This window comes from Epinephelus lanceolatus, chromosome 17 (assembly GCF_041903045.1).
Source record: "Epinephelus lanceolatus isolate andai-2023 chromosome 17, ASM4190304v1, whole genome shotgun sequence".
In the NCBI taxonomy this organism is placed as follows: domain Eukaryota; kingdom Metazoa; phylum Chordata; class Actinopteri; order Perciformes; family Serranidae; genus Epinephelus; species Epinephelus lanceolatus.
This window is the reverse complement of record NC_135750.1, coordinates 23,764,441-23,788,584: the sequence shown is the minus strand read 5'-3', so window position 1 is coordinate 23,788,584 and position 24,144 is coordinate 23,764,441. Positions and strand designations below refer to the sequence as shown.

General features: G+C 39.5%; 1 protein-coding gene across 1 annotated transcript; it reads left to right on the top strand.

Moving 5' to 3' along the window:
* The first annotated feature begins 2,361 nt into the window (after nt 1-2,361).
* Nucleotides 2,362-17,259, top strand: hmgcll1 (3-hydroxymethyl-3-methylglutaryl-CoA lyase like 1). Its single transcript, XM_033613996.2, has 9 exons — nt 2,362-2,589; nt 4,429-4,506; nt 4,989-5,096; nt 5,472-5,567; nt 5,759-5,907; nt 7,127-7,190; nt 7,442-7,630; nt 15,713-15,838; nt 16,232-17,259. The coding sequence occupies exons 1-9, from the start codon at nt 2,494-2,496 to the stop codon at nt 16,334-16,336; spliced, it is 1,011 nt and encodes a 336-aa protein (XP_033469887.1). The 5' UTR covers nt 2,362-2,493; the 3' UTR covers nt 16,337-17,259.
* The last annotated feature ends 6,885 nt before the right edge of the window (nt 17,260-24,144 follow it).

Below are 24,144 nucleotides of genomic sequence, written 5' to 3'. Positions count from 1 at the left end.
TGAGGAAATGAAAGCTTGGTCCCACTGGAAGTGCGCGCACGTAAACTGAAATTTATAACATCAAAAGTGCCAACCCAATTGCCAGAAAAAGCCTGGCATTATATGTTTCCGCAAACTAAAGACGCATTACATATGCATGTTATTATGTAGCAAATTTATTGAAACTTTATGCTTCAACAACGCTACCAAGGAGTTAACATGCAGTTATGTTAAGGCACCAAAGCACTTGGTTATGGTAAGGAAAAGATCATGTTTTGGCTTTAAATACCCACTGATGGGGCACAATCTCTGCTGTCTGTCTCTGTAAAAAAGCAATTGCTTTTCATGGCACTATCCCCGCTAGAAAAACAGCGATATGCCGCTACAGAACACAAGTTTTGTTGTTCACTGGTCTGGAACAGCATACTGCAGCTTGACAGGCATCTTGCCGCCACCATCTGATGACAGCAGAGTCAGCTCATATACTACATCATTTCAGAAACATTTATGTGATACCTATGAAACATACAATTGTAACTTACTTGTGGTTTGTAGAAATGTATGCCAACATTTTCTTCTGGCAACTGGGCTGAAAAAGCTACAACTTATAGATGATTTTGTAAGTAAGACTCTATTACCTTAGGACTACTTTTGACAATGTGTGTATGTTTATGTTCTACATTATTATTGATATTTCACATTTCAGTGCTAGCTTTAAACCACATCCAACTTTTTCCTACAATATCTTACAAAAAAGCTTTCCTCTCTTCTCTTACAGATGGCAGATGACCCGTTCTATGAAGCTATTTTTTGTAAAATGTCAAATCTTCCTCTACTTACATACCATCTTAGACTTTAAAGTTTCCACTCACCTGCATTACATTGACTCCTAAAAGCAGGAAAGCCCCTGAAGGCCAGTTCTTTAAAGTGACCCTCTGCAGCTGGTATTTGTCAAGATAAACTGAAGCTGCTGAGTCTCCTTGAAAGAAAGAAATGTGAAGAGGCCAGTTAGGGTTAATTGGTTGATGCAGTTATCATTGGTTGAGAAAGAGCCATCGAGAATGCAACTTTTCCTTGGAAAGTCCTTGTTTTTCTGACAATAGACAACAAACACAAATGCTGAAGTACTTTTGTTATGGTGATAATGAAAACAGACATTACAGGAAATTTGTGCATTAAATTTAGTTCTATAACATATTAATTTTAAGGGTTATACACACAGTATACATACCCAACAATGTGTAGCAGACTTGTTAATAAGTTGCACTAACTTAGTGCTTGCAAAATGCAGTTTTCATTATTTCCGAACCACCGAAACCGTGAAATTATTTTGAAATGAATTCATTTCATTCATGCAAATATAGCTAGAAGAGAAAATGCCTTTCATTAAATTTTTTGGCAGAAATAATGTTCAGCACTGATTTAATTTCACGTAAAAAGCTAAATAAAATTTGTTAAAAGTAAAAAACTTTTATTGAAAAGCCATATATTTCAAAATTCCAACCTTTAACATCCACTGCACTGTTTTCTTTACCTCGGAGGACCATGAATAAGTGATTAGAGGCAATACAATGTTTTTTAGGGGGTGGCAACTGATAGACATCAACCTTGAAGTCTGCTACAAAAAAGGCTTTTTCAGGGCTGATCATATGAGTTGCCCTCCTCCCCTGGGACAGAGGTAGAGGTCTCTCATCACAGAGCAGTTTAGCGTGGTGAGATGGTTGAGTGCTAGGACTTCATTAAGCCCCTCTATTGTTAACATCTGGGTTCAGAAGAATGGCTCTTTCTCTGGTAAATGTTGCCCTGGCTTAACAAGGGATTTTATTACACCATGCAGTTGACATTGGCAGCAGTGGCACGTCTGGCAATGGAAACCCTTCAACTGTTCAGGTCACAGGAGATCAATCAAAGCAGCCTGTTTCCCTGAAGCCTTCCATTCTCACTAGCACGGGGAGTTGAATGTGTATCTAATCTCATTGTTTAATCAAGATATATAACATCGGCTGCAAGACTTTTAACGGATACTGCTTATAATGCTGCAGCAGTGAAGAAAGTACTCAATTTGAAGTTGTACAAACTCTTCTTTTCTGATTGTGTGTTTCTTCTGTTCTGCACCTGCATTCCCTTTATGGATGCACATATCATTATATCATTCAAAATGTAAAATGTTTCCACAAGAATTCCCAGTCTAAATTGCACCACTTATTTCCCATATCGCTCCATTTGCCACTTTGCTTCACACCATTTCCTCTCTCTCAGCCTCCATCCCCCCAACCCCTCTGTTTTGGTCCCCTCCCGGGTAGGGATGTGGTTGCCACGGCAACTGCTGAATCATCCTCCACCATCCGCGGCCATCCTCTGATTCCATCTCCCCACGCAGCCAAGCCCTCCGCCGTCCAGGCCTGTATTAGCATACTGATCTGATGCTTCCATTTGCTGTATTAGCTGCAGCAGCCTGTGCAGGATCGTCTCGTAGGACGCAGAGGTGCAGCGGGCTGAACGGCAGTCATTCGGATGGGTAACGTACCCTCTACAGTGAAGCACTGCCTGAGCTATGAGCAACTCATACAGGACTACCCATGGCTGAAACGCTGGCTGCTGGAGGAGAAGGTGGGCGTTGTTTTCCTTGTTTCTATGTGCTGCACATGCTCTGCCACATGACTCTATCAGGACAGAGAGGATGCACAGCAGCCAGACACTGATGACAGCGCTGATGCTGCATGATGCTTATGTAATGGTCCTCTTCAATGGGAATTCTGCTCTGCCTTTACATGTTGCTGTATTTTTAAGGTTGCATCTGTCTGAAAAAGGATTAAACATTCCCATATTTTAATCCCCCTGAATTGACTGTATGAGACAAAAGATGCACACTAGATGCTTCTGTTTCTTTTGTGTTGTGTAACTGTAAGGATTATTTGATATCTGTTTAATTCTAGTGCCCATAGTGATTCTTTACAATCAATAATACTCACTACTCACATCCTGAGCTTGTATTAATTAATAGAATTGATTGAATTAAATCACTCAAGAAGCATCTAGACAGTTTGTACCTTTATAGCCTCTTATACCTCATTGTTTAAGTTTTATGGCCTGCAAATTTCTTGCACGTCTGATCTGTTCTTATTAACACCTGTAGGATTTGTTTTCAATTTTACCCTCAAAAAATATAAATACCAAAGTGTAAAGTACAAGCCATGTGTTCAAAACGTGACTACAAAACACCTAAGTAGTCTATAATAGAAAGTAGTGCTTGTGCCATAAGTAGAAGTACTGTAACTTATGCAGCAATAAGCAGCAGGTTGTAATGTTATTTGGTGGAGTTAATTCAATCAATGTCTATCTATGTATTTTAGGTGGCCTTATGTAACCTCTTGGCCAAGGGACTACAGATGGAAAATAGCCTTTTGGCTAATTTTGTCACTTTTATACCATGTGTATTTATCAATTTGCGATGTCCTTTCTTAAATATACTAAACTATACTACTTTATAATACTGTTAGGTGGTTAAATCTATGACAAATTTCATATAATATGCAAATATTGTGGATTAAAATGTATGTTATTTCCCTCTTAAACATAATTAAGTATAAAGTATAATAATAATAAAGTAACATAAAATGCAACTACTTAAGTAAAGTAGAAGTACCTCAACAGCTAGCTAACAGCTAACGGCTAACATTAGCTTGCTAACAGCCGTTACTGTAAGCTAGCTTAGCTAACGGCTAACCAAAGAAGTTTGTGACTTGTTAGCAAGTAGTTTTAGATAGTTTAATGTGTAGCAAGCTAAAAACACAGATATTTTTGTCACAGAATTTGACGGAGATTAAAACGGAGGAAAAGGTAACGTGATGGCAGTGTGATAAAAAAAAATATTTTCCGTTTTTATAGAGCTGTTATGAAACAAAGGCAGTGTTTACTAACACGTTAGCCACAACAGCTTTATAGCTAGCTGCTATAACCGTTAGCTTGTTTTGTGTCTCTGCTGCCCCTAAAAACATTAGATAACATTACAAGAGCTGGTCAGGTTGGTGGTTTTCCTTTTAAATGTCACTCACTTTAAGCAGCTAGCTAAAGCTAATATACAAATTAATCATCTTTAATCTTTGTCAAAGTTTTATATTTATTCCCAGCAGGGTTTTCCTCTAGAATTACCAGGTTCAGACCAGAAAAATACCCTGATCCTGAGAATATCCCTTGTGGTTTGTGGAGTTACCCTTACCTTCTCTCCCAGTCTTTTCTCCCTGAGACATATCCTTAGTTTGCATCATAATGTCATGACAGGCTTATGTTTTGGTTCTCAGGTTTCACCTGGCTTTGAGGTCGACAGTTGCTCATGTTAGAAATAACATGTGCCACGCCAAAGGGATGACTGACTACCTGTGTTCAGTGTGCTGTCTCCTGTGTACTTCTCCTTATTCCCTGTTTTGGTTCTCTCTGAAATTTCTCCAGCCTGTTGCAGGACACGAGTATCCAGAGTTTGTCAAAGTTGTTGAAGTTGGGCCGAGAGATGGACTTCAGAATGAAAAGGTATGCACTGTCAGTTCAGTCAGGAATCTCATTTATATTTATAAATACACACTCTTGTTTTGTATCACCTTGGGAATCCCCCATTTTTCATACAGAAAACAATCCATAACATATGGCTTGTGTGCCATAATTGCCAGGAGCATATGTTTCACATTTTCTTTGAAATTGAATAGGAAAGATGACACGGCTTCTGGCTTAGTTTACTCTGCTTAGCATGTCACTGCTTTATCATTTCCTTATTGCACGCCTGTAGTTTTACAGATTGCACTGGATGCAGGGATAATTTTATTTACCACAATGTGTTACTATGAGGAATATTGAGGGATCTCAAAATATTCAGCAAGTGCACGGCTCAGCATATGAATAAAAGATAGTAATGTGATTGGCAAGAAAAAAAATCTGCCAGATATGTGCTTGTTGTACCTCCCATCTTGAGTGGAATCAAATCCAGAAAGAGCAGTTTCAGTTTCATTGTTCCCCAGGAAATTGTTCCGACAGAGGTGAAAATACAGCTGATAGACATGCTCTCAGGAACAGGCCTGCCTGTGATCGAGGCCACCAGCTTTGTGTCTTCAAAGTGGGTACCGCAGGTAATAACTCTTCTTTGTGCACAGCAAAAGAGTGCTGAGTGATTTATTAGACTCTCTTTCTAGTCTGCATAACTACTGAGGAAAAATCCGCTCCTCAAGAATCCTTGTTGGACACGCAGATGCTCTTGGAAAAAGTATTTTAAGATATTCTTCATATAGTCACCCTCTCATTCACTGTCATAAATTGTACCGCTATTTACTTCCTGAAAAAAAACATGAACATGTCCCATTTTATTTATACTGAGAATTGTAAGATGAATAAATATAGAATGTCTGCTGCCAAACATGTGAAAACATCTGTGCGGGGTGATGTATTCTCAGATGATGTTAAAGGTTTATTTTTCTACATCATATGTTTTCCCCCCCTTCATTCAGATGGCAGACCACACTGATGTACTCAAAGGAATCCAGAGAGTGCCTCATGTTCAGTACCCTGTTTTGACACCTAACATGCAAGGCTTCCAGGACGCTGTAAGCATTAATTTACAATTCCGCGTGATGATCTCTGCTATAAACTATAGCTTTTTACCCGTGCTTGTCCATTTGAGTTAACTGTTGCGCTGCATTCTTTTTTTCCAGATAATTCCTGCACTTACGTAAGTGTGACTCCAGCACAGTGTTCAAAACAGTTTTACAAGTTCATTTTTCTCTCCTGTTTTAAGGTTGCAGCTGGTGCTACTGAAGTGGCGGTGTTTGGGTCAGCGTCTGAAAGCTTCAGTAAAAAAAATATTAACTGCTCTATTGATGAAAGCATGCTGAGGTTTGAGGAAGTCATTAACACTGCCAAGGAGCGACAAATTCCAGTCCGTGGGTTAGTACTCTGGATATTAATTCTCACTTACAATGAGTGAAAACACATATCTAACACAGTTGAAAATATTGCAGTTTCCATATGAAGGGGAAAACACACAATTCAGTAATGATAGCTTTATAGCACACTTCCAGATGTTCACCAGGTTACATCTATGCATAAGTGAACCACAAGTCCAGATGGTCATTAAAGCAAACCAAACAGGGTATGTACTTGTTCAATTGTAATGCATGTTTTCTTAGATTATAAAATGAACCTCTCTGTTTAAAAAGGATTAACACTTCATGACAACAGTGGATTAGTGTAATCACTGTGACATTCCGAGTGCCAAATACTGTTTGAGAGTTAACAAATGGGAAATAAAGGTCTGAATAAACACCCAAATCCCCAATCTGTCATCCTAATATCATGTAAATCTTTCTGTATGCCTTTGAGACATCTCACTGACAAACACATGAACAGCCAAAATAACAAAAATACACCAGAATAAAATCAAATGTCCTCATTTAAACTGAGCTTGTCTTTCTAACAACAACAGGCAATGGTGAAATAATGTTAATTTTTATTTCAGTAAATGTTCTTTACATATTTGTTATCAGGAATACAGAAACCACAATACCAACATAATCATCAGCTTTAAGTTCTACATGTTACTGTGACGTGTTGCTACATTACAACACAGTCTCACAGAAATATGTGAAATGGACACGACCTCTCAACAATGCATTACATGGCGATAAGCAGAAAGGTAGGCACAAAATGTGTTAAAATTACTAGGTTTAGAGGCCTAAGAAACACTTGGTTAAGTTTAGGAAAAGATTGAGGTTTCCTTTGAAATAACTACATAGGAGACATAAGTTACATAAATGTACCCACGTAATTGTTTAGTGTAGGTAAAGTCCAGAAAGTAACAAATCGTGTTCAATTTTGGTTTCACACTGGACACGAACAGCAGTCCCCTGGTTGAAAGTCTATGTTTGTCTTATCCTGTGCAGACTCTCTTGCCCTTGTGTCTACCACAACAAAAGATCCTCATTGACTTTGCATTGGCATTGTTTTTGTGTTGTCAGCATGTAATTTTAACACATTTTGTGCCCACCACCATGTAAAATGTTTACGTTTCATTTCCAGCTGTTTAAGTTTAGTTTTTTATAGTTCATCAAATGCAATCAAATGTTGCCTTAACACTAAAATTCTCACAAATGTCGTCCCCTTTCAGATATGTTTCTTGTGCCCTTGGATGCCCCCACGAGGGACACATTGAACCTTCCAAAGTTGCTGAGGTAAGATAAATCTTCTACATTGTTATTATACTTTCATGTTTACGGAAGCATTCAACTGAGAAAATATTGATGAATGGTCATATTGAAATTGTATCACATGACATTGACAAAGTACATTAGTAAACATATACAAAACACAGATTTGTAGACATTAACATTGGAAGATGACATTGGTTAAGCCCAGTTATTTTACTGTATGATTTCCTGTTAATGAGTGCATTTTAACATACTGTATTTTCAATATTCTTTAGGTGGCAAAGAGGTTATATAAATTAGGCTGCTATGAGATTTCCTTGGGGGATACCATCGGTGTTGGTACTCCAGGTTCCATGTTAAAGATGCTGGAGAGTGTGATGAAGGAGGTGCCCTCCAGCGCTCTAGCAGTTCACTGCCATGACACTTATGGGCAAGCACTGCCCAACATCCTGACTGCACTTCACGTAAGAACTCATAATGTACGGTATGAAGCGCAATCTGAACACTACCACCTCTGACCATGATGATTTATTATGATATGATCATTGTTATTGTTGTAATTATTATCATCAATAGCAGAAGAAGTAGTGTGTTTAGGGAGTATTGTAATAGCAAAAGTATAGGTAAATAAATGCGCTCAATATGCTGTATCATTTGAGGCTCATAAACAAGGGCTTACGTTTATGGTTTTCACAACAAAAATAAGACAATAGCCAAACTATGAATCATTACATTTTGCTGCATGTTGCAAAGCTGCATCAACTTATTCAACTTTGACTCTTTGTACTTCATAGTTGCGCATTTAAAGAGGATATTTTGTAAAGTATGATTATAAAAACTAAAGAGGAACTAAAGACGAATTAAAAACGAAGTTGAAGACACCCCAAAATATTTAAAACCTAGAGGATACAACCCCTGAGCAACTCATTTCTCATTCAAGACGGCCCCTAGACACAAAAGACAAACTTTAACGGTGAAAGTAAAAGAGAAAAACAAGGGTTTCAAACACATTATAAACACACACACACAAACAAGGGCTCAACCCCAAATCCAGATCTATAACAACCCATCCATCTTCCTAAAATACATTGTGGTAAAGGGTTACAAGGTGCTGCTCTCTCTGGCAAGACTGTACTCCCCTTCTCTTGGTAAAAATCGCTCAAGGCACTCGGCATTTTTAGACGTTCTTAAAATGAAGGGGAGCGGCTCCAAGACTGCTCCAAAAGTTGGGTGGAGGGACCTGTGAATTCTGAGTAATGCACAGGAAGGAGCTTGAAAAATTCTCAAACCCCAGCAGACATCAAACAGACATCTTTGAAGATGGAGCGAAGGGGAGACTTGACATCTCTGCAAATTTGATGAGGAAACGTGGGATCTCTGAAAGAGAAGAGAAACTCTTGGGTTCCTCTAAAGGAAAAAGGAAGACATGAGATCTGATAATTCTGGGAGGAGTGTGAGTCATACTTCTCGTCTGAGAAGAAAAGTATGAAAAAACATCCTGAGCTTTGTGTGAGGGGTGTGAAAAGTGTCTGTACTTTCTTTAGCAAAGGTCTGTGTTGGGCTTACAAATACTGGCATGGATTGTAAAGGAGGCCCATTCACCTCAGAGTTCTCCTTTGTACAAGCACAAGACAGTAATGCATCATCCTCTTGATCCGCACATCCTCTCATGTTAAATTGTTTGACAGCTTTACTCTCTGCAGTGGCTTGGCAAGAATTCTCCGGGCACCTTCTCCTTCACATGCACATCTTTCTCCTCATGATGAATATGAACACTCTTGCGGAGAACCGCAGGCCGATTATGGATAAATGCCCAGCCTTTGCATAAATCAATGTTCTTACTCATGATGACATGAAGAGGAGCAACCAGATGTGGAAGCAAAGTCGAGGTGGTGATTCTTGTTCCAGGACATCTTTCAACTTCCTTAAGTAACTGCCAACATTGTAGAGATCACAAGTCTTTTCTGAGGCTTTAAATCATTATTCCTGCTGGGGATAATCGTATGTTAGGCTGCTCCCAATCCATCTCCGCTGACAATATTCGGCAGAAGTCACAATGGATTCAATGACAGCGTCTTTTCTTCATTTTTTACAAAGAGCAAAGGATAAGTAGTGTTTATTTTTCACATTTTCCACTGGAATCAGGCAAAAGGAATTTAAATTCTCATCAAAATGTTGAAGTGGGCTGATTTTTGGGCCATTTTAGGTTGTTGGAAATCAGATCAAGTTTAGGTACTTGGAGCTTACACATACAGGTGTTCATCTAATATAAATCTTAAAAAATACTATTGACATTCTCCTCTTAAAGGGCCACTATGTAGGATTTAGGGGAATATATTGGCAGACATATATATAATAGAATAAGTATATTTGTAAGTTGAATATATAAACATGTTGTATATAACTATGTTTCTACAGTAGCCCAAAATGGACAAACTAAATGCTGACTCTATATATAGGGCCATTGCTTTTTCACATTTTGTTTTAGAAAAATACTTATTTGTTATGTGAAACAGCTTTATTCAGTTTCCATTTGTTTTGGGGAGGAAGAGACCTCTGCGGATGATTTAGCTCCCGGTAAAAACCTTTTGAACGTCTGGATCAGAAAATAGCACACATGAACACCGAAGGAATTCTAACCGGGAGAAGTTTCAGCTGGTTGCAATCTACAGTCCTCACTGAAAGATGCCGCTAGATCCCCCTAAATGTTACACATTATTTAGTCCAACAAACATTGTAAGGTATGGCTGTCATGTTTATTAACCTGACTGTAAACCTGATTATTCCATGAGCTTTAATGACATTGTGTCAGTTTACAACATAATGAATGTATCCTCTGTTTTGGGGAGTACTGAGGAGGCACAAAACAAATGTGTAGGTTACAATGGGACACACAGAAAAAGCAGGAACCATCCGTCAACAAGGAAGAGGGACATTAAGAAACATGATCTAAGCCTCCCTCCTCAAAGCAAGATGATTCACAAACTGCCCACTGAAAAAAAAAAAAAATCCCAGAATCTTAATGAACATAAGATATTTCCAGTGGGCCCTTCCATCACAGTGCACATGTATTGTGGTGAGGAAAAAAAACTTCACGTACTATTACAGTAATAAACTGTGCTTCTATACGCAGCTCACAAAAATGTAGTTAGGTTGTAAATCCCTGTGGAGGAGCTCTCGTCAGGGTGTTTTTCACCGCTTTGCCCGTAGTGTAAAATGGACATAAATCCAGACATAAAACAGGTAACACAGATATGGCTGTATCAGTTCTCCAGAGCACATTGTCATTGCCGAGGAGGAAGCTCATTGGGGGCTGGGTGGGTCAACAGATGTGAGGGGGTCAGCACAAAGGCTCACCTATTCAGTGTCTGTTGGACAAAGCAACTGAGAGCTAGGTGGATAGAAGGGCCCTGGGGGGCTCCTAACTCATCTGTCGCTTGGCTGTTGAACTCTCTGACAATGCTGTGCTTAAAGGCCAGTGGAAAATGATCCTTTCATTTGCTCGCTGCGGAGCACGTGATGAATGGCGCTGCAGCTGCAGACCCAACTCTAGAAACTTTGATAGAACTTGTAAATATCTGGTGTGCAGGATATAATTATGGTTTGTGACTTTGAGTTTGTAATGTCATTCATTTACTGTGTCACCGAAGAATGGCAAAGACCTGGTTTTAATTCTATTTAATGAGCAAGAGTTAAACTCCCAACAAAGACAAAGCACCGTGATGTTAATGCTAGTAATCAAAATAATTAGTTACCACCATGTGTAGGTGGTATTTTTCACATATTACACACATTTATGTCCTAGTATTTTATTTAAAGGAGCACCACTTATCAGAGGTGTGGACTCGAGTCACATGACTTGTACTTGAGTCAGACTTGAAACTAGACGACTTAAAACACAACTTGCAACCTGACTCAGACTTTAACACCAATGACTTGTGACTTCACTTGGACTTGAGCCTTTTGTCTTCAAAGTATTTGATACCTTTCCCAAATTGGTTGAATCAATCCAACATAAATTGGTCAACAAATATTGCACAATGCAAAACCTGCACATCAAAAATGACAGACAGAAATGCAATAACTTCCAGCAAACTTGTTTTAACATGTAAATACACATTTTTAAAGAGCATTCATGGTGTTTGTAAATTATATATATTATTAATCTGTTGTTAAAACGGCATTACATTTGGTGAAGAGCTTAATATGACTTGTCTAGGACTAGGAAAGTTTAGGACTTGGGATTTGAGTCAAGGCTTGCCTGTCTTGACTTGGGACTTGATTGCAAACCTTGGTATTACTTGTGACTAGCATTCTTGTCTACTTATGCTATCCCATTCATACAATAAATTGTGATTACATGCTTATGTAGCATATATAGATAAATAAATATTATCTCAATTGACATTACTGACAAAATTATGAAGAATAAATACATGGTGCTTCATAGTATTATAACTTGAGACAGCAGGTGCTTGCCTTCTAACAGATTGGTAAAAAATAATTAACAGTTTTCAAATGTTTAACAAAAATTTACGGCAACAGAACATGTTTCAGTACAGCCCAAAAATAAAAAACATGACTTCTAGTAACATCTGTCAGGACAGAACACAGTAAGGCATTTACAGTATTTGAAAGAACTGAGGGTTTGATTTGATTATTTACAGTGCTACTCAACCCTGAAACATCGTGCTACAGAAAACCTCAACAATTTCTGTGTGTAGAGTAGCAAATAGTTTTAGACTTAGCTTTGATTTTGGATAGTGAAGTGAAAAAGCGCCGAGGGACGGTTAAATTCCTCTGTGGATCATATTTAGAATGATTCATCGCAGCTGCCCCGTGGCCACAGAAAATAATAGCAGCCGGGGATATTTTGCCTACCATTTGCTCGCCCATAAACAAGATGGAAATGAAAGATTTTATCATAGCTTTTCATTACTGTGTGCCAGAAGTCCACACCACCAACTGGGAGAGAAATGAATTCCCCCAGCGCTGTCAGCCCTGAGTCACCTCTTTTGTTCTTGATAAAGACATTCCTCAGTCTTTGTACCTTTTCTCTTTTTTTTTTCTTTTTTTTCTCAGGAGGTCTGGGGGGGCTTTGTTACTAACCTACTCCTGGCAGGTCACACAATGACAACGTATGTACTTAGATTTCACAGGCTTGGCAAGGAAAATTATTTATTCTCACCCGCAATTTTGGTGTATTGTGCACGGCTGCAGCTGGGGGATACAGTATAACCTGTTTGTGCTCACACTTGAGCTCTCCACTAACAACAACATTCATCTTCAGTATTTTCTTTTGTCTCTGGCCATGAGGCGCTGTTCAACCACGACGGGCTGAGCCAGCTCAAAAACTTTGTTTCACAAACATTTAAAGATGTACTGTAAGAGTGTTCACAACTTCAGTACAACTTTGTGTTGATTTTACATTGGTAGATGTTGATAGGACGATGTTATAATTGACCTATACTGTATAACATTATCATATTCTGACTATCAGCATCATCTTCATCACTATTATCAGCTATCAGTGGTGATGTGCTGTTTTCAGAGGAAAACTCAAAAAATAAAATCATAATAATCGTAATAAAAAATAATAATAAAGTTACAGAACAAATACTATTAATTCATTGTATTTTCAGGACAAACTAGATAAGTAAAAAAAACATGATATGACAATACAGGTGCAATATATTATAATATTAGAGTATAGGATAACATCAAACATTAAAAGCAGTTTTAAAAAGATGGATACAGTCACACATGTAGAATATGTGATATATAGTCATATTATTGAGGTTGTGAACCACATTGCATGTGTGCCCTTTACCTAACTTTATTCATTTACTTATGAACACAAATTTCTTATCATTAATATGATGTAAATGTGTGAGAATTGGCCCTTAAGCTAACTTTTCATTTGCAGCTCCTGCAGGTTGATGAAATACACTGAAAGTTAAGACAAACAGCATCAAAGCACATTCGAGAGGATACGTCATGAATGGAAGTATCCATGGTAAAAAGCATTTCAGAGCAGACACACAGAAGCACATACAGGACAACATTCAGAACCTTACAATAACTAACAAGACCAAACATAATAAGGAGCCAACGTATAAGCTTTTAAATTTTGATTTTATTTTTTTGAAGATATTTTTACTGTGACTAAGACTTGGTTAATAAGAATAGGTGTATTCAGCATTGTCTGAGGTTTGTCCCTGTTACTTTTTTTCTGTATTTTTGGCAGCTCTGTCCAAATTAAATTCCTTTTTTAGGCGGTGGTTTGATTATATAATATATTTTACTGATTACAGACCACACAGCTTCCACCTGCACATAAAATAAAAGTTTTAAATCACCAGGATTTGAGATTAGGATCAGAATTTTTCAGCTATATTCAGACTGACTGTCATGGTTATTGGTTGTTCAGTATTCATGAAACTCAGTAAGACATAAAGTGGTTGATATTGAAGGTGAATGATGTGATTATATGGTTCAGAATTGTTCTCAAATAAATCATGAAGTAAAAATGTCATTTATGTTTTCTTAATATGTTTGTTTTGTCTATCTCCAAGCTGCCTAATGTCCAGTGGCTAGCTTATTTATGCATTCCTGGGAAGAGGTGATATATGTGTCAGCGGTGGATCTGTGACGGTTTCTTTCAGCTTCCCAGTTTATGTAGCAGTGGGTAAAGCATCACTGCTTCATACGCTTCAGTGAATGCACACTCTTTCTTTCTCTCTCTCTCTCTCTCTGACGCAGTTATAAAACCAAAATGGGAGCATGTCCATCTTCAGCCTTGTCCACTCGGAGTGTGGAATGTCAACAAGCTTATCCCGAGCCATGCGAGTTCGAAAACGCACTGTGTCTTTACCCAGGAATGCATTGTTTTTATATGGCCACAGCTCACTGAATATGGCTTTTTAACACTGAGTGCACATCTGGTTTCTGGGCAGTGTGAATCAAACTGAGCATTGGCAAGCTCGAGCTGCTGACCACCAATTCCTGCGCGATTAGGGTCCAGAGGAGCAGGGCACGCTGCTGAAGGGTCCGTTTTGTTCCTCTCGGAAACAGTATGCTGAAGACCCCTGGCCTTACACGGTTAGCAGCTGAAAGCAAGAGGATTGGCATGGTAGATTACAACTCTGTGTTTATACTACAAAAAATTCTGCCTAGTACAATATCCTGCTCTGGCTTTATCCAAGGTCTGGAAATCTCGTGCGCTGCACACACCGGAGTAGATCTCCTCCTTCTACCCCACCTCCTCCTCTTCCCTTGCCAACATAAACAGCAATTATAGCTGGCTCAGACGGCCCCTGAAAGAAGTAGGTTCTTGTCTGGAGGAAAAGCAACCAATTAGCAGCATTGTTAAAAAAGAAAAAAAAAGGCAATAGAGGTTCTTTTAATTTAGCTCGCTTGGTTCTGCTCCATGGGGTGAAAGTCCTTCATGACCCAGTGCCACTGAGAGGATCAGCGTGTTAATTTTGTCTCACTGTGGGATCCTCTGACATCTGGCTCTGCCACGGAAGCTGGAAAACATCTTTAATATTCTCATGACGATCCCAGGGACATGTGGAAAACATCCCGAGACCTTAGTCCATAATGACTGAAAACCTGAAGGCTTGGCTTCATAATTTTTTTGGTGTGAAAACAAAGGTTATACTGCCAGTTAGGTTGCTGTTTCTGGATAATATGTGCATTCAGAAATTGAAAAAATATATGTCTTTAAAGTGAAATACAGCTACATGAGTTATCTCTTATTGTAGCCTTAACATCAAAGCAAAAGCTGCAAACTATTATTTCCCAAGATGTCCAAAAAAAGTATTAAAATTCAGAAAAACAACTGAGAACGCATCATTAATTTTCATATGGAGGACACTTGGTGCTGGCAGCTGAAAAAGTTTTGAAAAAAAAACCCCAGAAAAGTTTCCCAGAAAATATTATGTATGCATGTAACAAAGTAAATAACCTTAAAATTAATCTTTTGCAGGCAGCAGAGCAAAGCAACCTTTCTGACAAAAGGTCATCAGTCAAATAACTCACGGCATTAATGATTATTTATAGCAACTGCACATTTATGTATTAATGCCACAGTTCCTGTATTGTTGGCACGGTGTAAGAGGACACCGTCCAGCCAAGGAAAAAAATGTCTTCTCAGTGTGGCAAGAAAGTGAATCCCCATGGTTAAGGGCAGAGTAGTGCTGTAAAAACATGAGTAACCCAGAGAATCAGAAACATATGAAATACTCTGTTCAGCATTTATAATGTTCCTTTCATATGAACAGGGCCGTAATTATGTGGTGCTTGCGGTTGAAGCTGACAAAGAGGATGACTAAGCCATACTGTGGGACATTCTGTGCCCACTCATCCTCAGGACATAAGCCCACAGTTCTCCTAAACAGCTGTAAAACACGACCGCAGGCCTGGCAAGGCAGGCTGCAGCGGGCAGAACAATCCAACAGAACAAGGATCTTTGTTCCTGGATTTTTACCTGAGGTGTAGCCCGTGTGGAGGTGCTGAATGTCTCTGTTGTATGTCCCTTGCAGATGGGGGTTTGTGTGGTGGACTCTGCAGTAGCTGGTCTGGGAGGTTGCCCATACGCTCAGGGTTCATCTGGCAATGTTTCAACAGAGGATGTTCTCTACATGCTCCACGGCATGGGCATCCAAACTGTGAGTGTGTCTTTACAGTGCACTTTGTATTTTATGCCTCGATAATCCCAACAGATCAACCAAACTCAACAATCTTAGAGCTCATTTACATAAACAGACCGCTCTGCAAATATACAGCTCTGTAAATGTTTATTTTTTTAATATCAGCGGTTTTACACAACTTTCACAAGCCCACTGTGTTGCATGCCTGTCTCAGGAACAATTTATTTAACAATCTCTACCCCTGCTGGTGGAATATTTCCACTACACTTTTTTATCACCTGTTGTGCACATTCATGTAAATTCATGAGAAGCCTGCCTTAAAGTTGACTTTTAGTTTGTCGTGAAGACAAATCCCCTTGCAGACATTGCATTTGAACTGATACTACAATATTTTCTTTTTTTTTGTTGCAGGGTGTGAACCTTGCCAAAGTCATGGAGGCTGGTGACTTCATCTGCAGTGCTTTGCATCGCAAGACAAACTCCAAGGTTGCTCAGGCAATCTGCAGAGCTCTGTGATCTGTTTCCTTAAAGGAATATATTTAAATATATGACTCTGCTCCCTCCAAAGTGCTTCCCCTGCTGTTGCTGCCTTCGGATTTGTTGCCTATGCTTCTGTATTTCAAGTGAATTGTTCCTTTTTTAAGCTGTCAGGAGGTGTCTCTTTGAAATAATCTGAATAATTATAAGAGGATTTCAATGCTGTTTACTTCCCTACCTTTCTGTTCATTTCTACATCCTGTGACTTGAAGGAAAAATGACTCAAAGGACCATTATGATCAAATGAATCATCGTTTTATGTGATATTCTGGTCGTCTTATTTTCTCTGCATGGTTGTAAATTACTAAAACAAACTATAAAGAAAAGCATTTATTTGTGATAAATGTCCAGATTGATGACTTGATGGGTCATAAATACTTACTGGCCTTTTTAAAAGCTGAATTATCCACCTCTATAACTTTCTGATGTTTATTTGACTCAGACAAACCAAGTTAAACTCAGTCACTTTTATTACTGTGGGGTAGCTCAGAGGCCTTGTGAAATAAAGTAACAGTATAAGTGTAGTCTGTTTTGGCAACTCTCTGAACTCAATTTATTTGCACGACAGGTGTGGTAAACAGTGAAAAGAAAAAGCTTCATGCTTTGAACATCTTTAAATGCACTTTACTCCTCTGAAAATCTTTAAGCTTTTCCTACCTGGGTCAGATAGTTTACGAATAGCAACTGAAAAGATGACTCCTTTTGAACTACTGCAAAAATAACAATTTAAAAGCCAGCTCTGAAAAGTTTTTACCCTCAGGTTTGCCAAAGATCACTTGAGAAGTGCCCCTTGATCGTGGGAGGACTGTCAAATGTACTTTTATCCTGTCAGTGTCTGTTTACATTATACTCTGCAATCTGTAAAACATAAAAAATATGAACATTAAAATGGGATATAAACCCTAAGTTGAATGTGATTTTATTGAAATCAAGATGGCAAAGAATAAATGCCGTACATATAAAGTCCATTTTGGATGTCTCTGTCCAGGTAATTAGGACTCAGTGTACCCCTGGTTTTCTATACAGCTTTGCCGTTAATTGCAGTCACCTTATTTCCCAGTTGTGAATTAGTCTAATTAGAATGCAACAGTGAAGGCCATCAGGACTCTGGGTTTGAACAGGGACTAAAAAAAATCTTGACACTAATGAATAGATGTGGGCGAGAACTGGCACATTTGCCTAACTGTATTAAAATATGATAATTGCCTACTCGCAGTTGTCCATCTTCATCACACATGCAAACATTTACGTATTCAAGTGCAGCCACACGTGCTCCGTGATACGTTTAGGGAAAGAGCTGATTTTAGACGGAGAGAAATCTGGCAGCAAGAGTTTGCGACTGCAACTTTGGAGCAAGAAATCTCAAAAAGTTTCACTGGATGAATAATCTGACAAAGACAAAAGACAAAACCGTATTACTGCTATTGTGGTAAAGATCTGCCACTATTTCCTATAAGAACATGCATAATTAGCCTATTTCTCTCAGTTGCTGATGGCAATAACACGTTACTGAAAAACTTTCACCGTAGTGTTATTTAATCGAAGTGCGTTTCCTGTCTGCTGGGAAGGTTATTTAAAAGTGCTTTATCTAGGCATGTTTAAGAGGTGGGGGATTAGCATTTAGACACAAGTTCTCAAGTGTTGTTTTGATTCAGACTTGAATGGAAATGAGGAATATGTTTCTTCTCAAGATCCTAAAAAACTGCGAGTGTGTTGACCCCGATAAAAAAAAATAACACAATGTTGGTGGCCTGATTTATATTAAAACAGTACCTTTGTCCTTAAGCTACAAAGATGAAAACTTTGATGTCATTTTAGCACTACATGAAAAATAAGGGGATCTCAGAGGTCATTAGGGTTCATTCTCTGTGAACCCTGTAAAGCTGTACCAAGTTCCAATCCATTAAGTAGCTGCTGAGATATTTCAATCTCTGCAGTTTGTTGTAGGCTCCTGACTGATTGTGGTTGCAAGTCCTAGGGACAGTTTCTGTATGGTAAAAGAATACCCCATCTCTCCATCTGCTGATCTGCTTTCTCCATGGATTGATTCACTGCTTCAAGAACCCCATTAGTGTCCCTGTCCTGGCCTCATTGGCGGCATAGACCTTCAGGACCACTGCTTTGAGTGTCTTGTGACCAGCCTGCAAGGCCTACCCTGCCCACATTTAGACGTCAGCAGCACTAGGATCACCTCTGATGTTTCGACGTGATGCTTCACTGTAGCCAGAGCTACTGATAATGTTGAGACCCTTGCCAACCTTTAGCTAGTCAGAATCAGTGTGGCTGGGTTGTCGTTATGTTGCTACACAGTGTTTATTCAACAGGCACCACCCAATCTGCCCATAGAATCTAGTACAGGGCAGAGCCTGTGTGAAATATGATGAAGGTTACCATATTTTAACCATAGTTCTAGGGGCTCTGTTGCTCCTATACCACTTACTGAAGTGAGCATATAGCAGACAGCAGAGTGTGTTACCTTCAGTACTGTGGGGTCTGTACATATTCAGGTAGACATATTCTGATTGGCCAACTAAGGCCCAGAACATGCTGCCTGTCTGAATGGCGCGTGTGGGTCACAGAACCTTTTGTATTTTTTTCTACACCCATGTTAACAGGTTTAAGCAGCCACGCTGCCCGCATGAACAACACTGCTTATTCGCGGCTTTGCTGCTGCCCAGCTGCGGAACATCTAGAGAATAGGAGTCTCGCCTGTTTTTTTCCGTTTGACGACATGATGACAACACTTTCTGTCTCAGTTTCAAAACAAACGCCTTTTGACAGAGTTTCTGTGGACAGAATCCTTTCATTCATTAACACAAGGCTTTTTTTTGTGAAACATTTGCAGGACTGTGTTGTTGACAATGTTGTGGTTTGCACAGCTCCATAAATGAGTGGAGTATTGGCTTTTAATTGTGGAAATGCGGTACTCATAGCAGCAGGCAGCTCTGCAGCAGCACCGCAGCAACAACGCTGTCAGTGTGAACAACACGTGTGTGAGCCACAGCAGTTCAGGGTTGCCGGGAAAGGGTTGTCGTCACACACTGCTCATGCAGGCTGTGTGTTCTGGGTGTAACTTTATGCATATCTCAGTGGGCGCATGTGTGTTAACTAATAAAACTAGAGTTACAATATTGTGACCTTTGTTATAATAAGTGAGGGTGGGAATTGCAAAACACTTGGTGTATATTTCTGCCTTCCAGCCAAAGGGCTATAAAAGTGGACACACAAGCTGCCCTCGTGCTGCCAGCAGCCACTATTATACAACATGAAGTGATACGGGATCATGGTGAGGAACTGAATGTCTCAAACAGACTTGCAGACACTTGGAAAAACAATAACCCAACCTCTCAGAACATCATCCTGTAGGATGACAATGCAAGGCAAACCAGCTAAGGTCTCAGCACCTATGAAATCCTCCCAGGAAACTCTAGTCTCAGAGGAAGTACAAAGTCCTTGATGACTTTGAGAGAGACAAGAGAAGATCAGATTCACTCACTCAGACCTGAGGTGGTGGAAATGATGAGAAAAAAAATAAGAGCTTACAAAAAAAAGTTAATTTATCACCAGAATACCAAAAACCTTGAGAAGGCTTTCAAGAATACAATTATGGCAAACAGAAGAAAAGTTGACAAAAAAACTGGAAGAATTCAAAGCCCTTCCCCATCCAGCCTGTCCTATATTTACATCCACATCTTCATGGTTGACTCAGTATGCAGCACAGCGGCCTCACAGCAGGAATGTTCTGGCTTCCAACCAGCGGGACTCTGTCTGTGTGCAGCAGCATGTGTTTGCATGTGGTTGTGTGTTTACTTACAGTCACAATCTCTCCCATGTCTATGTGGGTTTCCTCTCTCCCACAGTTCAGACATGCTGGTCAGTTTAAACACTGAATGTAAACAGATTATAGCTGCGGAGCCTGTCCAACTTTGCTTCTCTTCACCATTAGCATTGAAATGAAAACTTGATCATAATTGCCTTTTTTATTAAACATATAAAAAATGCAGTTCGGAACCTACTTATTTTTTATAAAATGCCCAGTGCCCAATATCAAATAGTCCGCTGCCTCAGCAGACAGCAGCACAACTCCTTAATGACCTTTGTCACTATCTACTGGTAAAATGGCGGAGCTTGTGTTTTCATATTATGACAAAAAAATGCTGCAGGACAGTTTTTTATTTAAGCACTTGAAGATCCAATCATATTCTCTTTCTTACGTCTCTCGCCTATGTCATGCGATTTCTGCGCTCTGGGTGCCTGGCGTTTTTGCCGGAGCGCTCTCAGCTCCTCGAGTTGAAAAAACTTCAATTCAGAGCTGAAAAGCGCCCCATGTCATCTCTTTTTTTGTCATCTTTTTTCCCATTGTCCAATTGGATGACTTGAGAGGCGGGCCCTCTGTGGTGGTAACCACAACAAGTTTAAGTTTGTAAACAACGGAGGAGAAACTGGTGGTAGTGGTTGCGATACCCAGAGCTATGCGGCTCGATGATAGACAGCAGGTTGTTAAACTGCCCCCAAGTCATCCCTAAAATATCCCTGGAAATGGCCAGCATGGAGGCGAAACTCCTAGACCAACTGATGGTACTCCCTTTGATCCACCTTCTTTTTTAGGGTCTCATGTACCCACACAGATCTCCGTTTCCCTGTGCCCAACAAACTTTTGCTGACAGCCTCTCAATCTCAACCACAGCTACAGCAAGTACTCTCTGACTGAACATTTTAGGAACTACATACTAATTACTGTGAAAAAACAGTCAAAAAAAACAGTAGATTGATTACACGGGAAGGTTAGGGTAAGGACGTGATGGGGTGGTTGCCTGGAAACAATAAAAAGGTGCAACAAGTGTTTTTTTTTCTGCAAGTAGCATTCAATTTAAAACGCTTTCTGTGTGCTCAGGGCCTAAGAGCTTCAGAATTCACAGAAGGAGTATTTACATGCAGTAGAGCAGAACGTGAAAGTCTCTTAAGCTAGTGTCAGCAGACCTTATTTCAGGCATCTTACCAAAAATGCAAACTCGTGTCACTCATGTCAATCACTGCTCGTAAACTGTGGTCACACTTTCAAACTAGGCAGTGCTGATGAAATACGAAGCAAGATTTGCTTACTGCATTACCTATTTCTTTCCTCAAATGTTTTCAGAAACATATTTTATTGTACTGTTGAGCTGTAAAATGCGCAGGTTGGTCTGGCTGGTGGGCGATGCTACATCAGTGGGCTGTTTTCAACCTGGCAACTGGGTCATAAACTTTCACTCATGCAGCCCACACTACTGCACTGTCTGAGGCAAAGGACTGCAGGCTGTCGTGGAAGTTTTATTACACTGGAGTGAATATGTTTTGTATTTTTCACGACATTTCAGTTAACCAGTAGCCGAAAGCCAACTTGCTATCTGCCAGTTTTGCTAATACTAGGTGTTACCATGTGGGACTATGTGATTGAGCATGCTAATTACAAAGTTTTAATTCTATCTATTTCCATTTAGTCTTAGTCTTAGTTAGTTGTTGACTTTAAACTGTTTGCACACAGTCCTTGTTGTTGGCTCAAATTTTCAAAGAACCTTTCCTGCTTGTTGCTAGCTAGTAGTTAGCCTAACTCACCACATGGCACATTTCACAATCTATTATACAAATTAATGCATTTATTCGACAAATTAATGTATTATGTCTGCTCATGTGAAAGGTTTGTTTCTATCAGCTTATCATGATAACAGCCTGGGTAGGTAACACCTATATTTCCATTTTATTCCTGTTATTTCCTGGTTATTCCTATGGAAAGTGTTCACCTTGAAGATTTTTAGAATTTAAGGGCATTCAAGCCATTCCTTGACACTCCCTATGTATCTTGAAGTACATTTCTGATGTTCATCAGCCTGGTAAAGACAAAGACAGACAGAGACGGTGAACAGACGTTGGAGTAAAAAGTAGACTAAACAGCTGGATGCCTTATGTGTTTACATGTCGGTGAAGATTCTCAGTCATCCAGGTCATGGTAATCATAAGTGCTATGTCGTAGGCAACTGGACTTGCTTGCGTTTCTGGAAGACGTTTCTTGGATGAGAGGCGAAACGTCTGCTTTTAGTGTGGATGTGGTGAGTGATTTTCTTCCTATTAGGGTGCTGCAAGGATGACATTTGTTTGTAGGCCAGTCCAGAAGTTAACATTGTCCTGGTTTCCTCAACAAAAAGCAGATGGGATTTTTCCATTGGACTTTGGATTATTGCAGAAAATAAGCTCTGAGGCAATCAAATGTTTATGATAGCGTTTATGATAACCCGTTTAGTTCAGCAAGATAATCTTCACATATAATAATGTCAGGCAATAATCAAACTACACCAAGCCTTACAGTACTTGGTGGCCCTTGACACCAAAATACATACATTGTCCCCCCCCCCCCCCCCCCCCCCCCCCCCACACACACACACACACACACACACATTAATATTTCTACCAGCATGTGAAAGAAGTCTGCAGCTGTATTCTAACTGTGTTGTTTTTTTAATGTGTAGTATGGTACCTCGAGTGGAAGCGTGGAGCAGATGCCCCAGGATTAAGAAACACCTCATTCACTCACGTTAGAACCGACTGCTATGATCATATGATACAGAAAACGCCGACACATTTCTATCCATCACCGCTGCTTGTGTCAGTATGTGTATGGTAGTTTTGCTGCTGTGCATGTAAATCCAGTAAAGAAGTGAAATCACTTTGGTTTCTGTGTTGTTCTGCAGGAGACGAGGTTAGAATATAATTGTGAGCGTGGTACCACTACTTTAGGCCAGCACTCCTCATTTCTGACCCTGCCAGGGTAAGAGACATGACATCCATCACAAAAAAAAAACAAATTACTGACCACAGTGCTCAGTGATGGTATTAGTGATAGGAGTGAGTTTGAAGAATTTAATATAAGAATTCCAATAGAAAGAGGATATAATACCATGTTTTTCTGTAACACCTGGTGCTTTTATTCTTTTCTTCCTGTGCTGGTCTTGCACCTGAAGTGCTTTAGGTACACTCTGTCCTTCCAGCTTAAAAAGATCCACAACCCTGTGATCCTCTTCAGAGATATGGTGGTGTCCTCCAACCAAGTAAAGAAAAATTGAATGACCTGATAGCAAACAAAAGCATCAGACTGCATAGATAAGTGTGTAGACTGTGTGTGCAGTAACAATTCTTAACTCTGTTTCTTCTCAGGGTGGTGTCTGCTACAGCCTGGTCAGCACCATCAAACACAATTGCGCCACAGCAATGAGTGGTAACATAATTATTTTACTTACACTCACAAGAAGAAGAGGATTTTTGACAACAGCTCTCTGCCACTAGTGAAAATTTACATTGTAAAACGTTATGTAATGTACAGCTTTTTTTCTTATTGAGAAAGTCTGACACAATTTAAATTTTTTCTAGACTTTGACATTAGCTTAACTAACTTTATCTGATGTCCACTGAATTTTAAGACAACAGTTTTAAAACTAGATGGTGGGACACTTATTAAGAACTTTGGAAACCCATCGGCAGGAGCAGGTACCCGAAGTCACCAAATGCTGTGTCAGGGTCCGGACCAACGGTGGGGTGTGTCAAGGTAAGTGTCAGTGGCATAGTCTAATATAGCACAGCACACACACCTTGAGCCAGAGGATGAATGCTGCTCTGCAGCGACAGACTGTTATTAACTTACCTAACCTCTAACTAACCCAGTGGCACAAATAAGCTATATGATAATTTAAATAATAATGTTTTAATCTTGTGTGCACAGCATATCATCTTATCTTGACAACAAAGTCAGACTTCAA